General features: G+C 41.1%; 3 protein-coding genes across 15 annotated transcripts in view; 1 reads left to right on the forward strand and 2 right to left on the reverse strand.

The window, feature by feature from the left end:
* CREB1 (cAMP responsive element binding protein 1) overlaps positions 1 to 19,393 on the forward strand; it is a 33,553-nt gene extending 14,160 nt beyond the window's left edge. The window contains exons 2-11 of one of the 9 annotated variants that reach the window (XM_083713747.1): positions 328 to 382; positions 1,047 to 1,111; positions 2,869 to 2,990; positions 5,007 to 5,153; positions 8,025 to 8,125; positions 8,816 to 8,958; positions 9,938 to 9,988; positions 10,869 to 11,051; positions 12,192 to 12,342; positions 13,080 to 19,393. In XM_083713747.1, coding sequence (XP_083569873.1) covers positions 2,877 to 2,990; positions 5,007 to 5,153; positions 8,025 to 8,125; positions 8,816 to 8,958; positions 9,938 to 9,988; positions 10,869 to 11,051; positions 12,192 to 12,342; positions 13,080 to 13,224 — 1,035 coding nt within the window. In that variant the 5' untranslated portion in view covers positions 328 to 382; positions 1,047 to 1,111; positions 2,869 to 2,876 and the 3' untranslated portion in view covers positions 13,225 to 19,393. Of the gene's footprint in view, positions 1 to 327; positions 383 to 1,046; positions 2,458 to 2,523; positions 2,991 to 5,006; positions 5,154 to 8,024; positions 8,126 to 8,815; positions 8,959 to 9,937; positions 9,989 to 10,868; positions 11,052 to 12,191; positions 12,343 to 13,079 lie in introns of all 9 variants that reach the window. The other 8 variants (XM_083713749.1, XM_083713748.1, XM_083713752.1 and 5 more) reach the window with 8 other exon arrangements.
* The window catches only part of PLEKHM3 (pleckstrin homology domain containing M3), a 798,157-nt gene that overhangs the window by 601,090 nt on the left and 170,362 nt on the right, over positions 1 to 26,705 (reverse strand). The gene's annotated exons all lie outside the window — the stretch shown is intronic.
* The window catches only part of METTL21A (methyltransferase 21A, HSPA lysine), a 9,195-nt gene continuing 4,083 nt past the window's right edge, over positions 21,594 to 26,705 (reverse strand). For all 4 annotated transcript variants that reach the window (XM_083714675.1, XM_083714674.1, XM_083714676.1 and 1 more), the window contains exons 2-4: positions 26,476 to 26,630; positions 24,786 to 24,897; positions 21,594 to 23,608 (exon numbers count right to left, since the gene is read on the reverse strand). In XM_083714675.1, coding sequence (XP_083570801.1) covers positions 23,211 to 23,608; positions 24,786 to 24,897; positions 26,476 to 26,622 — 657 coding nt within the window. In that variant the 5' untranslated portion in view covers positions 26,623 to 26,630 and the 3' untranslated portion in view covers positions 21,594 to 23,210. The remainder of the gene's footprint in view (positions 23,609 to 24,785; positions 24,898 to 26,475; positions 26,631 to 26,705) is intronic.

The following is a 26,705-nucleotide window of genomic DNA, read 5'->3' on the forward strand; positions in this document are numbered from 1 at the left end:
CAGTTCTGGTTGCAACACCTCAAAAAGTGGAGCTGGAAAAGTTGCATCACCTCAAAATTTTGGAAGGGTCAAATCCTGTGCCTCTTGTATAATGCCAACCTAGAAGTATGAAATAATCTGAAACGAAGTGATGGCAACAAACAACTTCCCGGCAATATTTTCCCCTGCATTTTTTCTCTCCCTCATTATCAGAGAATTGGGGAAAAAATAGCAATAACATATTCCAAATAATTTCAGAAGTAAAATGTTCTACTGTTAATGCACATCATGCAGTAAAAAGTGTGTTAAACATATTTCAGGGTTTCCTTTTCTCATTAACATTTTTAGAACTTGCCTTGCCCAAGAATGTGTGGTTTCGAAATTCAGTTCTTGCGTTACAAAGGTAAGAGCTATGTATTTGACTCTGGTGATCTGTCCTTAGTCTCTTGATCCAAGTGCAAATCAAAATTTAATTTAATTTAATTTATGAATTCACAGCCCACTTTTCAAACAACATTCTTAAACAAAATATAAGAATTAGAAAATTTAAAAGTTAAAAAATAAACCATTAACAAAATTACTGTTGCAATTTCCTCTTCAGCACAAATCATAGTTTGCCATGACATCTAAATTAGAAAACTATTTAAACTATGGTTTCCATTTCTGCTTTGGAGGGATTAATGAATCTGCTATCATTGCATGGACTTCCTAGTTTGCATTAAAAGTGAGGCAGTATGCAGGACAGGGGAGCAGGTTTGGAGGTTTTCTGAAAAAATCAGTGACAGCCTTTGCAAAAGATAACCAGACAAGGATTCAGAGTACATAGGAAGACATGGCGAAAGGATACTCAGGGACTTAAATAGCTTTTTCTGTTCTAAGCACTTCACAGGGACGGAAGGTCAGGTTACACCAAGAGAAGGGTGGGCACAGGCAGGAATACATCCTTGTGGTGTTTTCATAATCCTTTGCAACCATGAGGGCTGAAAACATTTCTTATATGCTAGTTGAGATTTAAACAAGAGAATCAAAGATTTCCTCAACCCAGTGGATCATGTTCCCATTCACAGCCAGGTGGACTGGAGGTGGCCACCTTTGTGAGAGCAAGTTGAAGGAGCAGACATCATTCAGGAAAGTAAATCAATTGCCTTAGTTTGTATATTAATACTTGTGCGGCGGTCATTTCACTTTTACATTTCAGGTGCAGTGCTAATACAAACACACAAAGTGAAATTCAAATTGTATAAAGAAAGCTTTACGATCTATACATTAGCCTAAGAGATAGATACATGGGGGTGGCATTCTCTTTTCCTTCATAAAAGTTGTTTTTATTTGAGGGACATGTGCTTCATTGTTCACATAGGTGGAGCTTACAATCAAATACTAAGGTAGTATCAAGAAACTATAATGCCGCCAGCAATATGCACTTTTTAATGTACTTTTCCACAAATTTCCTTGGTTAGCTGCTGATCACCTCAAATCTCAACATACTTTCAGCAAAAATGCTTCTTGCTAACTGGTAGAGATGTTTCTGACACCATTTCTCCCTCCCAAGTTTGGTTTCACTTTTATTTCAGGGGAAACGCTCTTAACATCTGGTTACAAGACCCACTCATCTTTCCTACAATGGCTAATGTGCACAGTGAAATTCTGGTGTTTGTAGTGGACTAATGTACATTCCAGCCAGATCACAAACCTTTAGGTTTGCTAAATATTAAAAACTGTTCATCAAAACCACTTCCTATCTAATCCTGTGGTTCATAGATCATTCCATTTAATTTTGGGGTCCATCAGATATTGCATTAAGGTGGATGCTGTGAAAGGAGGCAAGCGATTGTTAGGGATAGCCAACCAGTCATAGAGAATCATTGTTTCAATTGTAAAGCTCAGGCATTAGCTGTAACTCAAACTTTCCAGATATATTTTTGCCATATATGCTGTAAAGTATTTTGGTACTTAACATTACTTCAATCTTTATTATGACCAGCCATGTTAAGTGTTATGCTTTTGGGGAAACAATCTTAAACACACTTACTAGGGAGTAAACGTTGCTGGGTGTATTTCTGAGTAAACGTGCAGAGTTGTGTTACAGCAGGAGCTGCCCATCTTTTTTTAGGTGGGGGTGGGCGTGCTGTGAACTCATCTGGAAACCTGATAAACTTGGGTTCACCAAACACACATACAACCTAACACATTCACTCCCCAAACCATTACTCTAAATGCCTCATCCTCACTACAGTTAGGCTTAAAAGAAGCCTTCTGGTGTGGTCAAGAGAAGACTGCTTTCAAGCCTGAATGTCTGTGTGTGATGTTTTCAGCGGCTAGGAGTTGCAGCTGAAGAGGTGAGAGTTAACCCTTCCCCAGCTGTGACCATCCCTGAAATAGCGCCCCCTCCTGCGCCACAATTAGCTTTGAGAAAAGCTTTCTGTGGGCTATAACAGATGGCTCCTCTGCCAATATATATATATTGAAAGCATATATATATATATACATACGAAAGCATATATATATATATATATATATATACACATACACACACACACACACACACACATCTGCACTGCGGCAAAGGACAGAGTGAGGGAGAAAGGCCTTGGCAGGTGTATATTCCCCCGTTGGATGCTGGGTTGGCAGTTCCTATGCTATTGTTTGTGCTTCCCGATTAGTTTGCATTATTTGCGACAAGAACTGTAATCCTTATTACTTTATGTCGAAAGTAATCATTGTGTAAATGAGAGGGAACTTACAGCATAGCATAAGATTTCTGGCAGATAATCGGGAATTTATTGTGCGGTACAAATTCTGTAATTGAAACTTAAGAGTGGAATATACAGAGATACGGCAAGAAGTACACCTGCCCTGTAATAGTAACGCAAATCATTACCGTTGTAGGTAACTAAATGACCATGGAATCTGGCGCAGAGAACCAACAGAGTGGCGACGCAGCTGTTACAGAGGCAGAAAACCAACAAATGACAGTACAGGCCCAGCCACAAATCGCAACGTTAGCGCAGGTACAAAGTTGTTCTTGACTGATCTGTCCTTAAGCAAATGTTTATAAGAGTAACTTTAACATCTCTTATGGAATCTAAAAGGTTTAAAGGTTGTTATGATTTGTTACAACTATTGCAACTAAGAAACACTGAAGTACCACAGCAGAGAATCATGTTGGGTTTTTTTACCTCTACATGCATCCCTGTCTCTCTTCCCTTCGTGGTAGACAGCAATTAAACCTGGAAGTCTCCTGCTTCATCCAAAAGAGAAAACTGTGTTTATTCGCTACAGAACAAGCTAAACACAACTTGATCCAAAGCTGGCAACTGTAAGTTTCTCAGTTTGGATAGAACAGGAAACCATTATTCATTGGCAGCTTCTGAATTTAATTGCTGCATGACACAAAGGGAGATGAGAAGGAGCTGCATGCTTGAGCAAAAAGCTTGATCTTAAGCAGCCTTTAATAAACATATGTTTTGGTTGGAGAACAAAAAAGATCCTATTTAAAACCACCAGTATAAACTAAATCAGGTTTTTAAAACAAATCCAACACATTAATAGAGTTATGAATTTATTATTACACAGAGGTCTGGTTAAGCCGTGGTTTGTTAACTGTGAGTTGTCTCACAGACGCCCCAACAAACAGTGGTTTGTTTGATTAATGTTTGGTTTCTTTGCCATCAGTTCTTTCATTGTGCTTTTGTAGCTTAATAAGCATTAGATAGGTGGCCAAAAAAACCATGGTTAAGGAAGGTTCCTGGGTTTGCACCTAACAGCAAGCCAGAGTTAAAACAAGTCAAGGCTCATAAGTCAACCATAAGTCGTGCCTCCAGATAGTGGCTTCTTGTCAGTAAATAAATCATAGTTAAGCCACTGGACAGGGTTCAGACACTCAAACAAACCATGGTTTAATGAAAACTAATTTAGTGCACTATTTGTTAGTACATAAACTCCCATTATACATGGGAGTGCCTCTGAAGAAGGTTCAGAAATTTCAGCTGGTGCAGAATTCAGCAGCCAGGTTGCTCACTGAGCACATAACACTGATCCTGTCCCAACTGCAGTGGCTGCCAATTAGTTTCCAGGCCCGAGTGCTGGTTTTGACCTATAAAGCTTTCAGTGGTTCAGGGCTGCAATACTTCAAGGGCCGTCTCTCCCCATATGAATTGACCCAGACTCTGCCATCATCATCTAAGGCCCTTCTTTGTATTCCTCCGCAAGAGGTCCACAGGGAGACACACAAGAATGGGCCTTTTCTGCGGAGGCTCCTCATTTGTGGAATGTTCTCCCCAGGAAGGCTCACCTGGCGCCTTCACTACCTACCTATTTAGGTGTCAGACAGGTATTGCTTTTGTTTGTTACTTTGTTATGTGTTTTTATATTGTAAACTGCCCTGTGATCCCCGGAAGAAGGGTTGTATGGAAAATAAATAAATATTAATATGAAATCTATAATCATGTACAGTGGTGCCTCACAAGACGAACGCCTCGCAAGCCGGAAAACCCGCTAGATGAAAGGGTTTTCTGTTTTGGAGGCGCTTCGCAAAACGAATTTCCCTATGGGCTTGCTTTGCAAGACGAAATGTCTTGCGAGTTCCTGCGGGTTTTCCCCCCTTTTCCTAAGCCGCTAAGCCGCTTATCAGCTGATCCGCTAAAAGCCGCTAATAGGGCTAATCCGCTAAGCTGTCAATGGGCTTGCTTCGCAAGATGAAAAAACCGCTATACAAAGAGCCTCACGGAACGGATTAATTTCGTCTTGCGAGGCACCACTGTAAGTTCATTATTTGTCATAAATACATAAGATGGAAAAAGTGAAAGAGGTGTATAAAGTAAGTGTAGTCAATTATTCTTCATTAGTACCTTCGAAGAAAAGAAAATATGATATGATTGTTATAAAAAAGTTGTCAACCCTTGTGACATCCTGATTCTTGTGTTGAAAAGGTTTGTTAACTCTATTAGTACATAAAAGGGAGGAATGAAGGATTTAAGACATTAGTTCTGTGGTTTTAGCAGAATGATTCCTACTTTCTTTCCTAGGTATCTATGCCAGCAGCTCACGCAACATCTTCTGCTCCCACCGTGACCTTAGTACAGCTGCCTAATGGGCAAACAGTTCAAGTCCATGGTGTTATCCAGGCAGCCCAGCCCTCAGTTATTCAGTCCCCACAAGTCCAGACAGTTCAGGTATGTGAAAATGCCTTTCAAATAACCATGTTATTTCCTGAAAAATAGAAACATTGCCTAAACTGTTGTATCCTGAGCTTTATTATCAGCATGCACCGTTTTAAATTTCTGAAAAGAAATTCTAAACAATACCAATTTGCCTTTGCCATTTCATAGTTTATAGGTAGTTCATGCTATGCAAGATGATAAAATGACTTCAAAACTGCCATGTTCAGGACAGGACTAAAAAGTTCAAACAGGCCCTTTCTCCATTTCCATCTCTTCCGTTTAAAGTCGCTGCACTCTTGTTTTTGTTCTTTTCCACCTCCACTGATAACAGCAACAAAAATGCGGTTTCTACTGGACATAGGCATGGTCTGGCCTGAGCCACAACAGTATTTCTTGAGATAACTATTATAGCGAGAGAAGGCTGCTTGCTGAAGGATACCTGGAAGCTGCTTGGTTAGCCTTGTAAAAGAGATGTTGAAAATGTATGTATGAGGGGAAAGAGTGTTCAGGGTAGAATCCAGCTTAGCTCCAAGGAGCATCTAATCTGGCCGTCCTAATGACCATGAAAAACCCTAAAGCCTAGCCAGTGAAGGACACAAGGCCTTGGTGGAGTGCCTACAGCAACAGCACCACAAGTTTAACAGACTACAGCCAGAACAGGCAGCATTTCAGACCTGGGAGGCATCAGCTGAGGAGGATTCCCCTGTGGTTCAGTTATGGGGCCTGGGCTTTATAGCTCCTCCTTTTCATATCTGAAACCTTCCAAGGGGAAGGGGGCAGCTGGAAAATAAACGCCCTTAAGTTTTCATTCTGAAGCAGTCCACCATATGAGAAGAAGAGCATTTTATTTAGTTTCTGCTGAAAAGGGATGTGTGTTTAGGTGATTGGAAGACCTGCACATAAATAGGTGTTTTCTTGAAAGAGTTGTTCATATTCTGACGTGAATCATAGAATCATAGAGTTGGAAGAGACCACAAGGGCCATCAAGTCCAACCCCCTGCCAAGCAGGAAACACCATCAGAGCACTCCTGACATATGGTTGTCAAGCCTCTGCTTAAAGACCTCCAAAGAAGGAGACTCCACCACACTCCTTGGCAGCAAATTCCACTGTCGAACAGCTCTTACTGTCAGGAAGTTCTTCCTAATGTTTAGGTGGAATCTTCTTTCTTGTAGTTTGGATCTATTGCTCCGTGTCCGCTTCTCTGGAGCAGCAGAAAACAACCTTTCTCCCTCCTCTATGTGACATCCTTTTATATATTTGAACATGGCTATCATATCACCCCTTAACCTCCTCTTCTCCAGGCTAAACATGCCCAGCTCCCTTAAATTGGAATCAATAACCAATTTAGAACAGCTAGTGTATCCTCTACAGCAGAAAGCAGCTGCCCACCCTTGGTTTAGAATAAAAGACTTAAGCAGTTCATTATGCTGCTTAATTAGGGGTATTTAATATGGTTCTTTCCCTGAGCGGGTTCCAAAGCACTCTCAAAATCATTTGCTATTAAGCATGACAATAGGAACAATTTAGATTGCCCTGGTGTGGTCTTCCTACAAGCATGTAGCTGGCAATTCTTGGAAACAGAATGCTGAACTAGTTGGAACTTTGGTCTGATCCAGAAGGGCCCTTCTTATGCTCTTAAAAATGTGAGATAAATGTAGGATGCAGCCCTAAGGACACCAAGATGGCGTCCCATAGGCCATAGGCTAGATGGGATCTACCTCTGTGGCAGATCCTTCAAAGCCCTAGCCCAGCAAACATTGGAATTCTGAAGTCAGCTGGGTGAAGAAGGAGATAGCAGCTTTGATCCAGAGGCATCCTGGTCATGTGACTTACCCTCAATTGAGGGAGAAATTTAGTCACACTCCTAAGCAGAACTAAGTCTTTCCTCCTATTGTTTCCAGTGGTATGGAATTTTTTTTAAAAAACAAAACAAAACACCAAAGTGGGAAACAGTCAAAGGGATACCAGGGTTTTCCTCCTGCCCTGCCGCCTTGAGCCATTGTGCATCCACCCAGGATTGCAGTTTTAGAGATTTCTTATTAAGAATCAATAATCAGCAGATATACTTCATAAGTCTGTTTATACAGTTGTGTAAGCAGTACTAGGTTTTTTAGATCATCTTGATAAGGATTCCTGTTTGCTGCTTTACAAGTTCTGTCATTTCTTCTGCCTATACTTCCAGTCACTAAAGCTAGGTTTATGCTGTTTGTCATGTAAAACCCTCCAGAGTTCAGATGACACATAGGAATTTCTAACCATAGTGAAACAAGATAAGAAACTGATAACAAAAGTGCTTGGAATTTAGCAGGAGAAGATTAAGGGCAAGAATGCAGTAGGAATGCTGAAATAATAAGAAGTGTTTCACAATCCTGAAATCCTGGTTATACTGAATGTTGACGACGTACCTATAGATCTTTGAGCAAGTTATGTTCCACAAGTGAAGGCACCTGATAGCCTTGCCAATATCTACACGTTTGGTTTTTGCTTGTTTGGTTTTTAAATTTAAAAACATTATTTTCTTTTGGGGGGAAACAGACTTTTACTTGCTTTTTCTTTATTGTGTTTTCATATTCACCAGTAAAGCAGGTTAGCAAGTGTTGGCCGGACACCACCTATGGATCCCATACCTGCCTTCTGCTACTAAGAGCGTCAATGACATCCCCTTTTTGCAGAGGCCAGGTTTTATAAAGTTCCATGTTCCTCTGAGCATGTTTGTTCAGAGTAGATAGGCGACCACAGTTTCTTACACTACTTGGGTCTTCAGATTTTCATGTATAGAAGAGGACCTCATGGTGTGGGTTTGCTGACCATATTCTCACCTTTACATCTGTTTTTACTTAAATATGTTTAAAATGGTAACATTACTGTGCTCTTATACCTAGATCTCCACTATTGCAGAAAGTGAAGATTCACAGGAATCGGTGGACAGTGTCACAGACTCCCAGAAACGCAGGGAGATTCTTTCCAGACGACCTTCTTACAGGTAGGAATTTAATTTCTCTTACACACATGCAGCAAATCAGCTTCTTATAATTACTGTCTAGTGACACATCAGACAGAAGTCATTTAGCTTTCAATTTTCTCAACAACCAGTTTCTTTGTTGTTCTACAAACTCCGGTACAAGTTATAGTCATACTGTATAACTATAATGTGTTCCAGATGTTTGGCATGGGGTTTGAGGAGAGGAAGCGAAGTCTTGTTAGGCTAGCACAATGATTCGGTTCAATACAGCCCAGTGCACTGAAATCAGTTGGATTATCCCAAACTGTACAATAGGGGCAAAAATCCTTTTTGGCTTCAGCATACAGTTTGTTGCTAAGAGATATTAATCTTGAAGTGTTGTGTTCAAATCCTGCTTGGGTATCCATAGGTCAAGTCCTGCTGAGAAAGTAAGAGCCATATTCAGAGGCATTTCACACCTGTATGCCTGTTGCTATAGGAGCAAATGGCAGATGAGGCTTCATGCTCCTAGCTAACCACCATAGGCAACAGGAGATTGGAATGGATGGGCCCTCTGTCTGATCCAGCCAGGCTTTCCTTAGGTTCTTACCCTGCCAGTGTGACAGCCTGGGCATTCCGTCCCTGCCCTTCCAGTTATACCAATTCTCCTGCCCCAAAATACAGACGCTACGAGAACCTGGTAAGATTTCTACAATATTCTTCCCTTTTCAGAAAAATCTTGAACGACTTGTCCTCAGATGCCCCAGGAGTGCCAAGGATTGAAGAAGAAAAGTCTGAAGAGGAAGCAACAGCACCTGCCATCACAACTGTCACGGTGCCAACTCCAATTTACCAGACAAGCAGTGGGCAATACAGTATGTTGCTTGTGTTTCTCATCTGATAAGTGGAGAGGAAGAATACTTCAGAGATTTGGTTTTTAAAAGATGGCAAGAATGCTTAGTATGTATATTATGAATTTTCCCTAAGTGCTCAAAACGTGAAGCCCCACGTTTGCCACTCCCAAGTTTTGAAACTGTGGTGTCAGAAATGCTGGAAGGAGAGAAACAGGAAATATGTGGGAAGAGGCCAAAAGTTAATACAGACAGGACACAGTGCTATTTTTCTAGAAAAAGAGAACTCATCATGAGCACCTTCCTCGTTCTCTTAAAATGGCAATGGCGCCTACCTGAGAGGTGCTGGAACCCACCTGAGAGGTGCCGGGACTGAGTTCCTGTGAGTTCCCCCTGAAAAAGTGCCCTTTGGATGCCAAGGTTCCTACTTTCACCAAAGGCCAGCTTCCTGTTCTGGCAAAATAAACAACACTTCCTTGATGCAATGGATCGGTAGAACAGGGGGTTTCTTGAGCAGCACACGAAGAAGTGAGCACAGCCAACAAAGTCTTTTTATATACAATTCTGAAGGTCTTTTTTCAGCCCAAACACCCTTCACTTGTCCTATCTGTAGCTATATTATTGGCGGGTAGGGGGGTTGCCCCTACATAGAACAGCTTTGTCCTACTTCCTCAGTGTGGGATACCGTGCCAGCTTGTGCCATTATGACTACGAAGGACGAGCTGACTCAAGCAGTTGAGGTGGTAGTTTATCAAGTGATATGGTGATTGCATTCCAGTTTAACTCCTATTGACGCTGGTTCTGTGATCATTGCTTTGCAATAGCTATTGCATGCAAGCATGCTTCCATGTTGCAGTTGCAGTTTTCATGTGAGAAGCATTGCCATGTGGATTGTCCTTACTCAGTAAACTTTCAGGGTTGGTGTGGGGGGGGCAGATGAAGAGCATGGTGCTTGCAACTGTTTTTTGCCCTGGTCCCCAGTGTGGTCCTGATTTTCTTTTAGGGACTGGTGTTGCTGATATCAACCATCAATATGGCAATGCTCTGCATGCAGGTATTGTCTGCATGAATGGACTGGTGTAAATGTGGAGGAACTGAGGAATCTTTTGCTAGAAGCGCTGAATGAGGGGACCGTGTGTGAACGGTATTTGTGCTGCCGTCTGGATGAGGTGGAACAGACTGAGGGATTTCATGAAAGAGAATAGACTCATGAAATAAAAACCAGAAGAGAAACTGTATGTGAAGAACGAAAAGGAACTGAGATTAAGAGACGGAGGAATGCTAGAATGGAGATCTGAGAAAAGGGTGTAGATGAAAGCATAACCATGCAGGGTAGAGAAGAGGGGGAAACAAAATGAAAAAACAAAAAACCTTAATCATTAGAATGGGCAGAGCTTGATAGAGGCATGTCAGAAGTAGATTGATAACTTTGATGAGCTTTATGTCATTCGTTATTTGTAACTAATAATCTGTTGACCTACACATTTTTTCACATTACTGAAAATCTCACATAGTAAATACCTCATGATCACCAAAATCAATATTTAGAGGGTCTTATTGTTACTCTTGAAATGTAAGTTATGAATATTGATTTTGCCCATAAAGTAGATATTTTCACTCTGCAGGAGGAAATTGTTATCTAAATTAGGTTGTTAAAAAAAAACAAACCATGGTTGCAAGGAATAGAAACATAACTGGCAAGTTGATGACAGTTTTTTAACATTGGCCTGTGTGGTGATTGCAGTCCCAGCTGCTGGGGTTTCAGTCTCAGGGCAGTATCTCCCTGCACTGACAACGGTAATGGCGCCACATCCATCTTGAAACGGACTTAATTTTCAAATTGTTGGTTTGACTAAAGGACTGAGGACAGTTGTGTGTATGGCACTGAGGAGGTCAATATTCTAATATACTGACTCGCATCTGCCTGCTTTCAGTTGCCATCACCCAGGGAGGTGCAATCCAGCTGGCTAATAATGGCACCGATGGAGTCCAAGGCCTGCAGACACTCACCATGACCAATGCCGCTGCAACCCAGCCTGGTACCACCATTTTACAGTACGCACAGACCACGGATGGACAGCAGATTCTCGTGCCCAGCAACCAGGTTGTTGTACAAGGTAAAGAAGAGCAGTTTTAAGCAGTTTGCTCAAGTTTAGCACTAGACACGTGCCGTGTGTGAAAATTTTTTCCCCCATAGGGAATCACTGTGCACATGTAATATTTGTGAAGCACCATACTTTCAAGCAAATACCTGTTTCTAAGGAAGCTGCAATACACGCTGCTGTTCTAGCAATAGTGGGCAATAGAATAAAGTAGTTAGTAATGGGCCAGAATTCTGAATGCTAATAGCTAGACAATAGCGTAGTTTTGTTTTTGGTTTTTTAAAAGTGTCCTTCCTTCAAGGTTTTGTTTCTGGTGCTGCCAAGTAATCTTTGGCAACAGTACCCTATCAAAGGTGGGGACATTATTTACTTTTGGAGCAAAGAGCTATCAAAAAGCTAATTTGATAGGTGGGGGTGCCCAAACTAGAGTTTACTCTTCTTGCTCCTTGAAAGTCCCTAGGGTTACTTTTAAGTTTAATTGAACATGACTGTTCACTAACCCACACAAAAACAATTATGTGCCTGGCCAAGCCTGATGAAAAAAAGAGCAGTGGCTTTGAAGAATAATATGTGGAAAATAAGGAGTCAGGGAGAAACACAGGAGGAAACAGCTGTGTACAGCAGAAGCCTATAATTTGACAAAGGTTCTGGGTAGGAGGAGCAGTAGCAATGGCTGCAGATAGGGATGGTGGAGACTGGGAAAGGGTTGATCCTGAAGAGTCAGGAGGGGCCCTGTGGAAGAAGCAGTGCCGGCAGCCTGGAAGTGGGCCGATGTATTGAATTGGAGAAGGGTCTGGGCTAGAGAAGTAGAAGAGAGAGCTAGGGTGTGAGGAGGCCATATGAAACAGGATCAGAAAGGAAGAACGGGCAGGGATGAGCAAAGCCACAGAGGCAAGTAAGATGGGGAGAAAGAGGCAAACGCATCATGGACATGTTACGTAAATATGTACATTTAGCCCAGCCATACAGGCAGAAGCTTTACACATTTGCAGCACAGCACGGAAGCAACACAAAGGTGTCATCAACCGTGCAGCTTCAGGTAATGAGGGGAGAGGTTCTTCGTTTGAAATGACAGGTCCCCGTCCCCAGTGTAGGCTTCCAGAGCTGTCAGACCTAATACCCCTGCATTCCCTGATCCTTTTTTTTTCCTCTTAGCTGCCTCAGGAGATGTCCAGACCTACCAGATTCGCACAGCACCTACAAGCACCATTGCACCTGGTGTCGTGATGGCATCCTCCCCTGCACTTCCCACCCAGCCAGCAGAGGAAGCAGCGCGGAAGAGAGAAGTCCGCCTAATGAAGAACAGGTTTGTGTGCTCTGGAGGACTGAGGTGGACCAGCAGACCCGCCCCGCCCCCACAATCCTGCCGAAGGATTTGTTACCAGGTGGAACTGAGGGTGTGGCAGAAATTTGACTGTGCCTGAAAAATAAAATAAGCAGAAATGTGGCTCCGAAAGGTAGCTTTAGTACACACCAGTCTTTATCCCTCAGCATGAAGGGCAAGAAAAGTTGTGGTGTGTAGTACCTTCCTCCTCTCACCACACCCAAAATTGCCTAGCAAAAAAATCAGTCCACAAAGGAAAATAACACCAAATGCAAATATTCCTTACAATTTACCAACAATTTGAATTTAAGCCAGAGTCCATGCAAAAAGGGAAAATAATATCAAATGCAAATTATTATTATTATTATTATTATTATTATTATTATTATTATTATTATTATTTCTATCCCACCCTCCCCAACGGAAGCTGGGCTCAGAGCAGCTAACAATAGTAAATATACCATACAGTTTAGTGGCATATGTCAAATTACCTCCCTTTGCTTCAGAAGGTTCCTGATACGTTTGCCTAACAAGCAATGGTGATTTGCCACGACCACAAGGAAGCCTGTTGCTCACCTGTCCATAAAGAAGAATTGTGTTTATTCTACTCTCAAACAAACAAAAAATATTATACTATTCAGTTAGTTCTGCTTCAGTTTTATCAGTTTAAAATCAGTGAACATATTGACTTGAGCTTTAATATTCTGTTTTGCCTACAGGGAAGCAGCACGCGAGTGCCGCAGGAAGAAAAAAGAATATGTCAAATGTCTAGAAAACAGAGTGGCTGTGCTTGAAAACCAAAACAAGACATTGATTGAAGAGTTAAAAGCACTTAAGGACCTTTATTGCCACAAATCGGATTAATTTTAGATCCCCATTTTTGGTTTGTTAATGTCAGAGAAAGACTGCTTTGGTGACTGCCAGAAAGACAAAGTGGACTTTTTATTTTCTAAACATTTCTCTCTTTTTTTTTTCTACGCGCAAAACTGCCTGAAAGCAACTGCAGAATTTTATTCGTCTGTGCTTTGCATTAAACTGTGAATGTTGAAACACCTGCCTCCACTTCTCCCCCACCTTCCCTCTCCCTTCCCCCAAATTATTTTCACCACAGTGCATCCTGGTTGAGAAGAAAGAGAAGAGACTTCCTCATCTCCCATCTTCTTCAAGGAATAATAACGTTCACTTCTGAAGCTGGGTTTTGTTTTTTGTGTGCGCGCGCAGAGGGGGTTATTTCATAATGCTTTCAAGAATTAAAACACAGAGCTCATCTGAATCCCTCAGAGATGGTTATCGCAAGGCTGTGCCCTGAAGTATTATGTGGGCTGGATGCGTACCCAAGGTATGCTCTGAGGAAGCTATGGTTGCCAAATTGCCGCATGGTTTCAAACGTCCCATTATCAAACTTTACAGTTGCAGCTACGTGGTAGAATGATGCCAAAAGACATGTACTTCAGGTATGTAGGTATGTACACAGTAGGAATTAAATGAGCATATAGAGAAGGGTTGGGGAGAAGGTGGGATAGTCACCTGTAACCTCCATCTGTTTTTTAGATAGTTTTCTATATGATAAAAGATGATTCCATTGATTTCCTGTTTTTTTATATAAAAAAAGGAGATTTCATATGTTCAGTCTTTTGATAGCCCGTAAAGAAATCATCTAACGCTTATGATATCCTAAGGGGACATGGACTTCTAGCAAGCAGTAGAGCACGAACGGTAACGTTCTGCTTTAGCTTAGAAGTCCATGAGATTATCATAAAGAATAATTCATTAAAACACCATTTTTGTTTTGCATTATCCAGAGGCGATGTTATACAAGGCAACCACTAGCAGTGCATACTTGAGTGAAGAAAGGAGTGAATGTTAACTTTTTCGTGCAGGTGACCTGGTAGAGAATTTTTTTTTTTCTTCTAAATCTCCCTATTGTGCACATAGATGGTGTGAAATTGAACTTTGCTGACTTGTTAAACCTAAGTCATCAGCCAGACCTGCATCCCAGTTAAGCTATCTGATTTCAGTAGGACTCTGTGTCATTTTGGGATCAAGCTGGATCTAAGTAAAAGTTTCTCATCTGCAGACATTCAAACCCTAAGGAGTAAAAAGAAAAAAACTTCCCCTAAAGTATGTTGCAGGAATCAGTAATGTGATTAATCAATATAATATGATTTAAGGCAGCAAATAAGCCGTTCAACATTAGAAATTCCTTTGTTCAAACTACTTTGGCTTCTTAAGGTGGAATCAGTTCTCCCGAGGCAAAATGGACTTATTTAAGAGAACATGAAGTTATTTTGAATCTCTAATCCCAGCAGTTATTTTGATCCTCATCTATAAAAGCCTGCACATAAAATAAAACTGCTCCTGAAAGAATATTAGTTCACAGATCTACTTAAAGGTGATAAAACCAACATGGCCTATTGCAATGTTTTATCAGTTAAATGTAACACCTGTAGCAATAATTTAGCTAGTAATTTTACTTAATAGTGCATTTGTTTTTTATGAAAATAAGTGCAAATCTTGATAATTTACTCTTTTATCAGATGAAGACAAAATTTGTTTGCATGGCATGTCACAAAATCTTTAGAATTAAAGAATATAAAAAGTTATCAAGCCTCATATTTTAAGCAGCTTATTTTTATTTGCAAGGCAAACTTTTCCTCCTGCTATTGGATAAAATAATACAGACATTTTGAACAAAAATAAGTCCTGCCATTTTAGAAACCCTTTAATTCTCACATCATAATATTTTTTAAAACAAAACAAAAGCAGATGGGATGATAGATTATGGAGAACTCAGATCCACAATTTTTACCTGCCTTGTGAGGTTTGTTCCCCTCACCCCCCGAAATTTTGGTAGAATCATGATCTCTGCTGATTTTCTCAAATTGCTAACCTCATTGAAAACCATTGTATGTGTTGATCTTGGTTTGAGAAAGCCTCTTTCAACGCTGGCTGTGGATGTGTCAGGCAATCTGTTTAAACATTATGTAATAATCTAAAATTCGTTCATCAGGAAAGCAACCACCATAACTCTCTGCTTGCTGTCTTCTTGGCATCTCCTGCAATTCGTTGAGAGAGTTGCATTTCAGCAACAGATATCAGCAGACAAATGGGTTGTGGTGGGGCTGATCCTACGCTTAATTTCAGCCTTTCCCAGGTTCCATTCGGTCAAAGGAGGCTCAACATGAACTGCTTGCAGAATCCAGTGTGGCTCGTCTATAGGTCAATTCAGGGTTTTCATTCTGGAATCTTTCACCAGCAATAAAATAACATCTGTCAGTTTTTACTTACCCAATACCGAGATATCTGGCATTTCTTATGAAATGCAACAATTTCCTATTTCTTATGTTTTCGGTAACCCAAGTTCAGACTTTACTGGTATGTCCTTTGTAATTATGACAGCCAAAAGGAACTGAAGAGAATGCGAAAAACAAGCAAACTCTTATTTTGTATATTGCTAATTTATTGAACAAACAGCAAGATTGTCTTACCTGGTTGTTTTGCATTGGCCCCTTTGCTGCTCAACAGAAATTTTGCTAAAATACTAAGTTGGTTGCCAGGCTTAATTGGAAAAAAAAGGTGTAGAAAGGGCTAGCTCCATTGTAGTCATCATACATAGGTCTGGTTTCAAGTACAGTTTCTATCTTTTACAAAATAAAAGGTACCATGTAGGCAATTAAAATATTGCCCAGGGTGTTCTTCTAACAGATATTCTTGGAAAATGCGTATGTATAAAATATGTACATATATAAAATATATATACACAGTATATAATCTATAGCTCTGAGAGCTTTTAAGTCAGGAATGCTGAGTATTATAGTATATTGAGGTCAGAAAAAAAGTTTTACTCTGTGTGTGTGAGAGAGAGAATGTGCATGCGTGTTAATACACACGCTTCAGCCTCTTGTTTGAGCTACATTCTTCTGGCGCTTATTGATATGTTGTATTGTTGTTCACTTACCCATATTTAGTGATTTTATTTCACTGCAATTTGTATTTTTTTTAGAAAGTGAATTATGGAATTATGTCAGCCGTTTTAAGCTCCTCTTTCCCCCAGATTCTTCACCTTGTGCTTTGTCTCTTCGGCAGCTATACATTAAGGCAAAAAAAAAAATAAAAGGAAAAGATTTGCTTTATACAAAGGGAACTAATGACCCACCCACCCCCTTTTTTTTGGTGAGAAAAATATTTTTCCAGTTTGCTTGCTTTTGTGTGGTTTCTAGTATCTTATTCCAGCATTGCTTGAGTGTGAAAGCACACATCCGTCTAAACAAGTCTGGCGGTTCTATAGTGTCTCTATTTCAGAAACAATTATCTGAAGCTAAATAATTCCCAGTAAGGTGAGAACTTGCGGTATGACCAAAATCAGTTTTGGTAATGAGCTCAAATACATGACCTGCAGCCTTGGGTGCTGTTGAAGGCTAGAATGTACAACTACATGCTGCAGGTGGAGACTGAATGTTTGATTGTGCTCCCACATGTATTTTTTAAAATCCTGCCCATAAAAAAAAAACTAGTGTTATGGAGAAGCGTATACTATAGCCTTCCACTGACATCTTAGTTTTTAATGTTTGGGCATGTTGTTGTGATGAGGCAAACATTTCAATTGCCATCTGCAGTGTGAAATTGCAGTACAGTCACAGTTCAAATTTTGCCTTTGAGGGTATTGATCATGCAGCTTGGCTCTTAATCTGAAGAGCGTCTAGCATATTTATTGTTGTCCTACTATTTGTATATATCTCATTACTTTTAGCTAATCCACTGACTCTCAGGATAAACTTTAAAAGAGGCAATTCTTGCAGGGGGATCTGCAGGGCACGACCAAAAATCTACAGGCCAGTGGAAGTTAGGAAGATTACAGTCCTTTTAATGACATTAGAAATGTGGCAGAGGATTGTATTTAATGATTGGAACAATCATATGAGAAAAGGGGAAACTAAATTTTGGTGATGCTAAATTCATTTTGTAGTTTGTGAATAGAACTGAACATTTAAAGGATCGAATCCAGATGAAAAAAATGTGAGATGCATGGATTTGTTTTCCTTAAAGAGTGAAGCTACATAACACACCCAGATTTATCAGAAAGCACAACTCCCTAGTATTTCCTGCTGGCAATTAAGATGAGTTGATGTAAAGTTAAAGACTCTTAAAATGGGTTTATTTCTCTATACGATAAACCCATGGTTGCATACTTTATGCCTATGGATAGATTTTATCAAGTCTTTTAAATTTTCTAGATATAAAGTACACCAACCTCTGTTCTGAGCACATTGAGAAGCACAGCCAGCTTGGAACTGTTAAATATATGGTGCTGAAATTTTAGCAGTGCACTGTCTTGTGATACATTCATCTTCCATGCTGACTGTAGCTTAAGAATTATTGCATGGCTTCACTGCAAGATGAGAAATCAGTAGACGACATATCAGAATGTAGTCCCAAATATTTCATTCTGATATATTTGCATCCTGAAACATTGCAACCTCAAAATGTATGTAAACCATAGTCGTAGGTGAACGGACAGGCTTTTTCTTTTAATAGCACAAATGTATTTTTGGTACTGCAAATGCAGGTCCCTGCTAGCTTGAAGTGAGCGGTCGTACATTTTAAAGTCATGTTTACAGAGTCAGAAATGATGAGGGTTTGTTCAGGATTGTTATTTTGATCGCTCCCTTGCTTATACCTGCGAGGAATCTCACCGCATCTTACTGTACCCTTTTACTCACTTTCTCAGGGTTTGTGTGCACACGTACGTTTTCACCAATTCAGCATTTATTTCTGGGATACTTGGTGTCAAGGGGACCTATAGCTTACCCCAGTGTAATGAGACAACTGAGAAAAACTACACTGGGATTTAGCTCGTTAATTTATGGATACGTGGCTGCAAAAATTAAGCCCCGAGGTCGTAAGGTTGCCATTTTTTTGCAGCGCTTTCTGAATATTACCCAGTCACCACTGCCTACCACAATAACTATGCTGTATTGTTTACATGTGGCCTCTTAGCCTCACATTGAACCCAAGGCACATCAAACCTCTCTTAATTATCTGGAGGTTCTCCTCACTTGAATTTCTCCTCCTGATTGACCTGTTGATAATGGAATCAAGTTAGAGATTGGTGCAGATTTAAAAACAACCATTGGCTGTGTCATTCTAAGCAAGATACTACTGTATCAGTCAGTCACTTGAGCTGTGGCCGCATATTGATTTGATGGACAATCTGAGGCAGGAAGAAAGAGGAGAGGAGACCTAAAACAATTTGATGGTATTCAATAAGGTCATGGTAAATAATTGGGAGATTGTTTTTAAAATGTTTTCTACCAGTTGCACTTGAGCCAGATACCACTCCACTCCATATCTGTGTAATAGAATTATTTCTGTTTTGAAATAAGAAACTAAATGCTAAACCTTCAATTCCATTTACAACCCTACTACTTTATGTATGGTCATTCTGCTTGCAAGAACACACAGAGAGAAAGTTGTGCAAGTGAAGCACCTTCTCTAAAACTCCTTCGTTACGTTTGGAAGGCAGTTTACACATGAAGAAATTACAATGCAAAATTTCAAGTTTCTGGAATGGGGATGGCTATGCTATTTTTATTTAAGAGAAACTAAAATTCACCCCCATTTCTGATTCTTCTCCCAAAACAATCAGCGCAAAACAGGGTATTGAACTTTGAAAAAAGTTTCCTCTTGAAATCAAATTGCTGAGCAAAGAAATAGGAACTGGGGATGGGTTAATTTCATTTGAGAATCCTCTATTTCCTAGAAACACCCCTGTTTAATTTTGTAATTATTGTTTTGTGCGTTTATTCCCTCCACCCCATGTACTGAGTTACACTGCTTTTTATTAACATTGTGTACATACTAACTGCTTTGTGTTTCAGAATGCTAGTAATTGCTTTGTATATTAAAGTGATCCTTGTGAATTTGTGAATTGTCATAAAAGTGCTTTTTCTTACTGTAAAGTTTGTGGTATAAACTGTCATAACACCCTTTTTACACATTTATGTGCAGACACATAAACATGCTTTTAAAATCATTTTGAAGTCTCTTTTCTTCAGAGAAGGAGGGTCATTTATCTTGATGCCGTTGACGTCAGCAATACTCACTGCTTGACCACTTAAGAGCAAAACAATAAAATAGAAATTCTCTGAGAGCCCAATCATAGGTATACTTTCTGTCAAGCTGGCGAGGGAGCCTAGGATGCAGCATAAGGGCTGCTTTGGGGGCAGAGACAGGTATGCTAGCAGGAGAGTTTATGCCACCAGATGTATTTCAGAACACCTGCGGAAAGCTCCCCTAATCTAGATGTACCAGGGGCCCATGGGGAATGGGAATGAATTCCCATTCATGTCCCTGGCACACCCACAAAAATGATGTTACCTTTCATTATTAACAGGAAGAAAGAAATGGGGGGGGGGAGCTGCTCCCTTGACTAGGAAATGGGGAGGCTGGGCTGAAGAAATTTGTAGAAACCATAGCAACGGCCCTCCTAACCTCCCAGCTCCACATTTTGCACCAGAATAATAGCACAAATCACTTGTGCCACTTTCCTCAGAATGGCTCTGATAATGCCAAGGTTGCAGGCTTTTCCCCGCATAAAGGGGTGGCTGCATATTCCTGCGTTGCAGGCGGTTGGACTAGATGATCCTGGAGGTCCCTTCTAATTCTACGATTCTACACAAGCTTCCAGGGGTAGATGCCTATTGTCTATGCCAGGATGGGGAGGGGCAGGTCATTGGGGTTTTTCAGCACGTGCTCTGCTCAACCTTAGATCCAACTCAAACTGAGCATGTGCCCTAGAATGGATTGTCAAATCCTACAGCACAAAAATGCTCCACAGATTACAGGTTGCGATGGAATGGATTTACTTAGGCTGGAAAAGCTGAAGACCGAATTTGTGAACTGATTCAGTTCTAAATCCCAGAAAGAGCTCTTTCAAAAAAACTTCAGTTACTTTAAACAGCTGCTTTTATTGCTGGTAAAGGTAAAGGGACCCCTGACCATTAGGTCCAGTCGTGGCCGACTCTGGGGTTGGGGCGCTCATCTTGCTTTCTTGGCCGAGGGAGCCGGTGTACAGCTTCCAGGTCATGTGGCCAGCATGACTAAGCCACTTCTGGCAAACCAGAGCAGCACACGGAAACGCTGTTTACCTTCCTGCTGGAGCGGTACCTATACTTGCACTGCGTGCTTTCGAAATGCTAGGTTGGCAGGAGCAGGGACCGAGCAATGGGAGCTCACCCCATCACAGGGATTCAAACCGCCGACTTTCTGATCGGCAAGTCCTAGGCTCTGTGGTTTAACCCACAGCACCACCCACGTCCCCTGAACCAAAAAGGACGCGAGTGGCGCTGTGGTCTAAACCACAGAGCCTAGGGCTTGCAGATCATAAGGTTGGCGGTTCAAATTTCCGTGATGGGGTGAGCTCCCATTTCTCTGTCCCAGCTTCTGCCTACCCAGCAGTTTGAAAGCACATCAAAGTGCAAGTAGATAAATAGGTACTGCTCCAGCGGGAAGGTAAACAGCGTTTCTGTGTGCTGTTCTGGTTTCGCCAGAAGCAACTTAGTCATACTGGCCACATGACCCGGAAGCTGTCTGCGGACAAGCACCAGTTCCCTTGGCCAATAAAGCGAGATGAGCGCTGCAACCTCAGAGTCGTCCATGAATGGGGTCCCTTTACCTAGTGCCTGAACCATAGGAACCAAAGAATGGTGCAGCTTGAAAATGAGATTGTGTAGATCTTTAAAGATTTGTTCACCCTTGTTACGTTTGCACAGCTGATTCAAGATTGTGTTTCCCACTTTTTAGGAAGTTTTGGGAGTCCCAAAGCATCTTGTTACATGCAGGACGGGAGTTGTTTTGTGTTCAACTAGGGACACTCTTGTGCCTCTTGGATGGTTTTGGTCCAAATGTTCTCTTCTACTGCTGCACATGGAAATACAAGGACTGTTGCAGAACCTCTCAACTAGAGAACTGCTCTTCTGCTCCCACTGCACATGCAGCTCTTTTCAGTTTGCTCACAGTACTTGGGATCCACTCCAAGGGACCACAACGCAATTGTGAAAATTCTGGCTTTCTGGTTAGAAGTTGCACTCTGCTGATCGGGATGGAATTTGGCAACTCACTCAGGAGGCATGTTTAAGTGGAGGAGTTCAGATTCAGAAGTCACATGAGATTACTTCTTGATTACACCTGCCTGATTGTATCCTTCTGTTGAAAAACTAACCAAACATGGGACATTTCTTTGCAAAACATCAAACATTTTTATTGACTTTCTACTTCTGTGGAACGATTTACAACTATCAAGTATTACTATCAGGCAGTAACAACTTATTTGTAAGAACTTCTTCCACATGAGAGTAAGAATACTGGGACTTTGCACCAGAATTTTACAAGTCACTAAGCAGATAGTGCACTTTATTGATCAGATCACTTTCCAATTGCGATGATAGACAATGGATGGCACACTCACTTTCTGCTCTCTTCATCACATGATGTTTGGGTAAGAAATGGATTCATCTTTTTCTTTTGATAATTTCAGGAGTAAATCTAATCTCACGGAAAGCTTTAGAGGGAAGGATCTATTTTTGAATTGCAACAGAAAGCATAGCGACTTTAAATTACACCTTAACTAATTCCAAATTCCGAGACAAACTTTAATATAAGACAAACTTACATGTTATATATATGTGTGTGTGAATCTAATTGTGGATAAGTTTACTGGGAACAGAACTTTATTTGGATATAGACACCCATAGACTTTCTGGACATTAAAAAAACTATTCAAAGAAGATCTTACTGTATACGTACTTGATGACCTTGAAATTACATTTGAAAAAGACTTCAGTTATTAGTTGGCTTCTGGCTTATTTATGATATCACGGTTTTTACTGTATTTGGACTTGCATACTGATAACTGATGTCGGGTTAGGGGTGGTTCTGATTCTACACTGGCAGATTTGAATTAGCAGAGGGAAAACTTTATTAAATGTAGATTAGTGATTTACTTAACCTAATGTATTACAATTTTACTTTTTGATAAAATAGTAGGGATCCACTTAAGAGAATAAACATAGATTTGTATCATCTTTAGACTTGATAAATAAAATTACTGGACAGCTTGAATGTGCACTGATGAATTATAAATTACAAACTTGATTATTGAAAAACAACTAATGAAGCATATTTGTGAACATATTACAGAATGAATTTCTAAGGAACTAGGCAACTCTAAATAATAATGAATGAAGGATGTTAGACTAATTAGTCTCATGCGAAGTATCTAGAAGAATTTAAACATTCTATTAGGAATGCTAATCAATAACTCCCCTTATGTTTAGGTATATTATTTCTCTATTGCATGATTGATCGTTGTTCCAGTTAGCATGATAGAAAATTGCTAACTGATCCATTCTCTCTAAGTACACAAACAGTAAAACTGGTTTGTTTTTACATAATATAGCCAAATATTTCCTTGTGGATATCACATTCCCCCCCCCCATGCACTGCATAATTAATATTTGCTGTTCCATTGGGAGAAGTGCCCTGAGATGTAATTCTGAGCAGCATAGCTTAACACCAGTGGGAAACAGAGGTAAACTGTCACTATTATTAAACTTATTGGATTTTTCCATTTACTTGAAGCCACCAGGTCCTACGTTTCCTCAATGGCAGGCTTGGCCCTTGAAAACTAATAATTCATTGGTCCATTTATAATCTGGTTGGATTACCTGAGTTACCATGATTGGGATGGGAAAAAACAGGAGGAATGGCTGGATGAAAGGCCTAAATTCAGTTGTTTGGTCCAGGAATGATTGCAAGTGGCGGGAATGAGCATGCAAGAGTTCAGAAACTAATCACAGATCTGCTTTCTGGGCTTTCCTCTGGGCTCTGAATATATGCACATCGTTACTAGGGTCATAGTGCACCTCGTACACTGAAAACCGCTCCTTCAACATCTTCAGGAACTTGTGGTCTCGCTCGTAACGGAGGCGGCATGATAGTAGGATCACCGTCTGTTCAGAGCAGAGATGGTCCAGCGTTTCAAGAAGATCGGCAAACGTTTCTTCCAGGTAAACAATGTCTGCTCCCAAGATAAAGTCATATCCTCCTGAAGAGAAGCTCCCCAAGTCTCGGCCCCAAGTCAGTTCCTTTACTGCTGTCCTTGGCCGGACGTCAGCAGGTAAATTAGCTTGGACGTTTGACTCCAGTAGAGCCAAGGCTGCCTTCCTGTCTGTGATTGTCACTTGAGCACCTAACGTGCAAAAAAGGAGGAGGAGGAGGAGGAGAAGAAGGAGAAATCAAATGTGTGAAGACAAATTGCTGGTATCCAGCACAACTTTCAAAACACAGGTTTATTTCCCCAAACAACAAAACCATTTCTCGGGTTGATTCCTATGTAAACTGGGCACCACAGTTCAAGGAGGACACTGACAAACTGGAACGTGTCCAGAGGAGGGCAACCAAAATGGTCAAATGCCTGGAAACGATGCCTTATGAGGAATGGCTAAGGGAGCTGGGCATGTTTAGCCTGGAGAAGAGGAGGTTAAGGGGTGATATGATAGCCATGTTCAAATATATAAAAGGATGTCACATAGAGGAGGGAGAAAGGTTGTTTTCTGCTGCTCCAGAGAAGCGGACACGGAGCAATGGATCCAAACTACAAGAAAGAAGATTCCACCTAAACCTTAGGAAGAACGTCCTGACAGTAAGAGCTGTTCGACAGTGGAATTTGCTGCCAAGGAGTGTGGTGGAGTCTCCTTCTTTGGAGGTCTTTAAGTAGAGGCTTGAGAGCCATATGTCAGGAAAAGTGCTCTGATGGTGTTTCCTGCTTGGCAGGGGGTTGGACTCGATGGCCCTTGTGGTCTCTTCCAATTCTAGGATTCTATGATTCATGTTTGGAAATACTATTATTAATGTTCAGTACGGCCCAGTCATGTCATTCAGCCAAGCTATCCAGACCAAGAGAGTGTTCTAATGCTCAATAAAAGAATATTATGCTACCATCTATCTATCACTGCATTGCTATGCTAATCCATTATCCGCAAGCCCCTGTTAATAACCTTGCAGCCCCATTTTGGGTCAGCTGAAGTTTCTGGATCATTTTCAAGGCCATGCAGCCGTAATTCAAGTGGTTGCAATTCAAGAGTTGAAAGGTTATCTTGGTTTAGAGTCATAAATGGTATATCAACTGAAGATGAGTTGGACTGGACTTGCACCCAGATATGTGTATATAGGATTGCAGTCTGAAAAGGCTATATCTTGGGATGGCTGCAAAATAAACATGTTTGGTATAGGATCCCCCAACACACACACACCCCAAAAAACACACGCAATAAAAAGGGATTTGTGCTCTGCAGTGAACAGTACCCAAGGAAAACAATGCAACTCAGAATCACTGTCAGCCTCAGTTTCTGCAAAGAGAAACTTACCAAGCAATGCAGCTACAATTCCCAGCAAGCCAGTTCCGGCTCCTAACTCAATCACCAAGCGTCCTTGTAGATCAATGCCTCCCATCTCCAAGAAAGTACACAAAACCACAGCCTGGGCACCCGAAAGGGAGAAAAAATCTAATTAACAAGAATGCTTATTTAGGTTAATGCCAAAACACAGCGTTGTTCGTGTGGATCACATGACAAACTTGCAAAAACGTTGAGGGCAACAAACCGCTGTGAAGTGCAGGCAGACCAAAATATTATTATTCTTCGGACCTAAATACTCAGGGGGACGGGGGAGGTTAAAACTGGAAGTCTGGGTGTCCCTGCCTAAAATGAGGATTTAACTGCAAATTATTAATTTCTAGTGACGTTACTCTGCTCAGCAGATTGTGAGCTATTTAAAACTGTACGTTTTGACAAATATACACTAAAGAGAAGAATTCAGTCTCCTTGAGGGCTGTACTAATGATCTATTTGGCTACTCATAAATTTATCTTCTTCAGGTAGGAAGTTAAAACTTATTTTTTTGAAAGAAGGTACACATCAGTGAGATTTCACATCTCTGAACAGATCACACCTTGTTAAGAGATGATGAAAGAACTCATCTTTCTGTTGTGTAGAATAAAATGAGGACAGCTTTACAAGAGCATTTTTCCAGCACAGAAAAACAAGAAATATCAGGGTTTTATTTTTTATTTTTTAATGTGGCATCACCAATGGTTCATTCTGTAGAGAGGCTGTACCATCAGCACCCAAACAGACAGCAGTGTGATCCTATACATGTCTATTTAGAAACAGGTTCTGTTGAGGTCAAGTAAGAGTGTCTATGACTACAGTGAAGTATACTGTCATCTGAAACTATGCCAAAACATTAAGAACACAGTATACAGTGCATTGGGACGCAGGTGGCGCTGTGGGTTAAAGCCTCAGCGCCTAGGACTTGCCGATCGAAAGGTCGGCGGTTCGAATCCCCGCGGCGGGGTGCGCTCCCGCTGCTCGGTCCCAGCGCCTGCCAACCTAGCAGTTCGAAAGCACCTCCGGGTGCAAGTAGATAAATAGGGACCGCTTACCAGCGGGAAGGTAAACGGTGTTTCCGTGTGCGGCTCTGGCTCGCCAGAGCAGCGATGTCACGCTGGCCACGTGACCCGGAAGTGTCTCCGGACAGCGCTGGCCCCCGGCCTCTTGAGTGAGATGGGCGCACAACCCCAGAGTCTGGCAAGACTGGCCCGTACGGGCAGGGGTACCTTTACCTTTACCTTTATACAGTGCATTATAAATGCGTAAGGTGTTTCTTTAAACATTTACAGTATGACTTTCATCCTCCATGGTTTCTTTTGAAATGTGTGGCTTTGAAGATCAACAGTTCAGTGTGCAGAGAACATCCATATCAGGTTTTATCAGTTGCTCTGCTACCCAAATAATAGTTTAAGCAACACCACAACTACAGATAAGATTATTAGGACAACTAGATTAGACCATCGTTACTATGGCAGGACTACTATAATTTGGAGGGAAACCCTACTAAATCCATTGTTAGTAGGTACGCACAGGATCAGGCTACAAAAGCATCGAAGAACTACTGATTTAGGAATTGGGGTGGGGTGGGGGCTGGACAAGTGACTATTAATGCCCATCTTTAAACAGCAATGTGTCAGAAAATGAGTAAGTGCAAAATTATACGGACCGCATCCCACACAACAGCTGCAACACCCAGCTGCTTCCAGTTCTGCTGGATCTCGATGGTGTGGTTGGCAAAACAGTATGTAGAGGAAGACTTGTGCAACTTCTGCATCCCCCAAGCAGCCGTGTCATCGTAAGGAACCAAGGCCATCCTTTCGTCTGTCAAACCAAATGGAAGTATAGCATTAGGGGAAAAGTTTGTACAAAAGGCTCTTTGTACTTCTTCAGATTCCA

The sequence above is a fragment of the Podarcis gaigeae genome (assembly GCF_964106915.1).
Source record: "Podarcis gaigeae genome assembly, chromosome: 1".
In the NCBI taxonomy this organism is placed as follows: Eukaryota; Metazoa; Chordata; class Lepidosauria; order Squamata; family Lacertidae; genus Podarcis; species Podarcis gaigeae.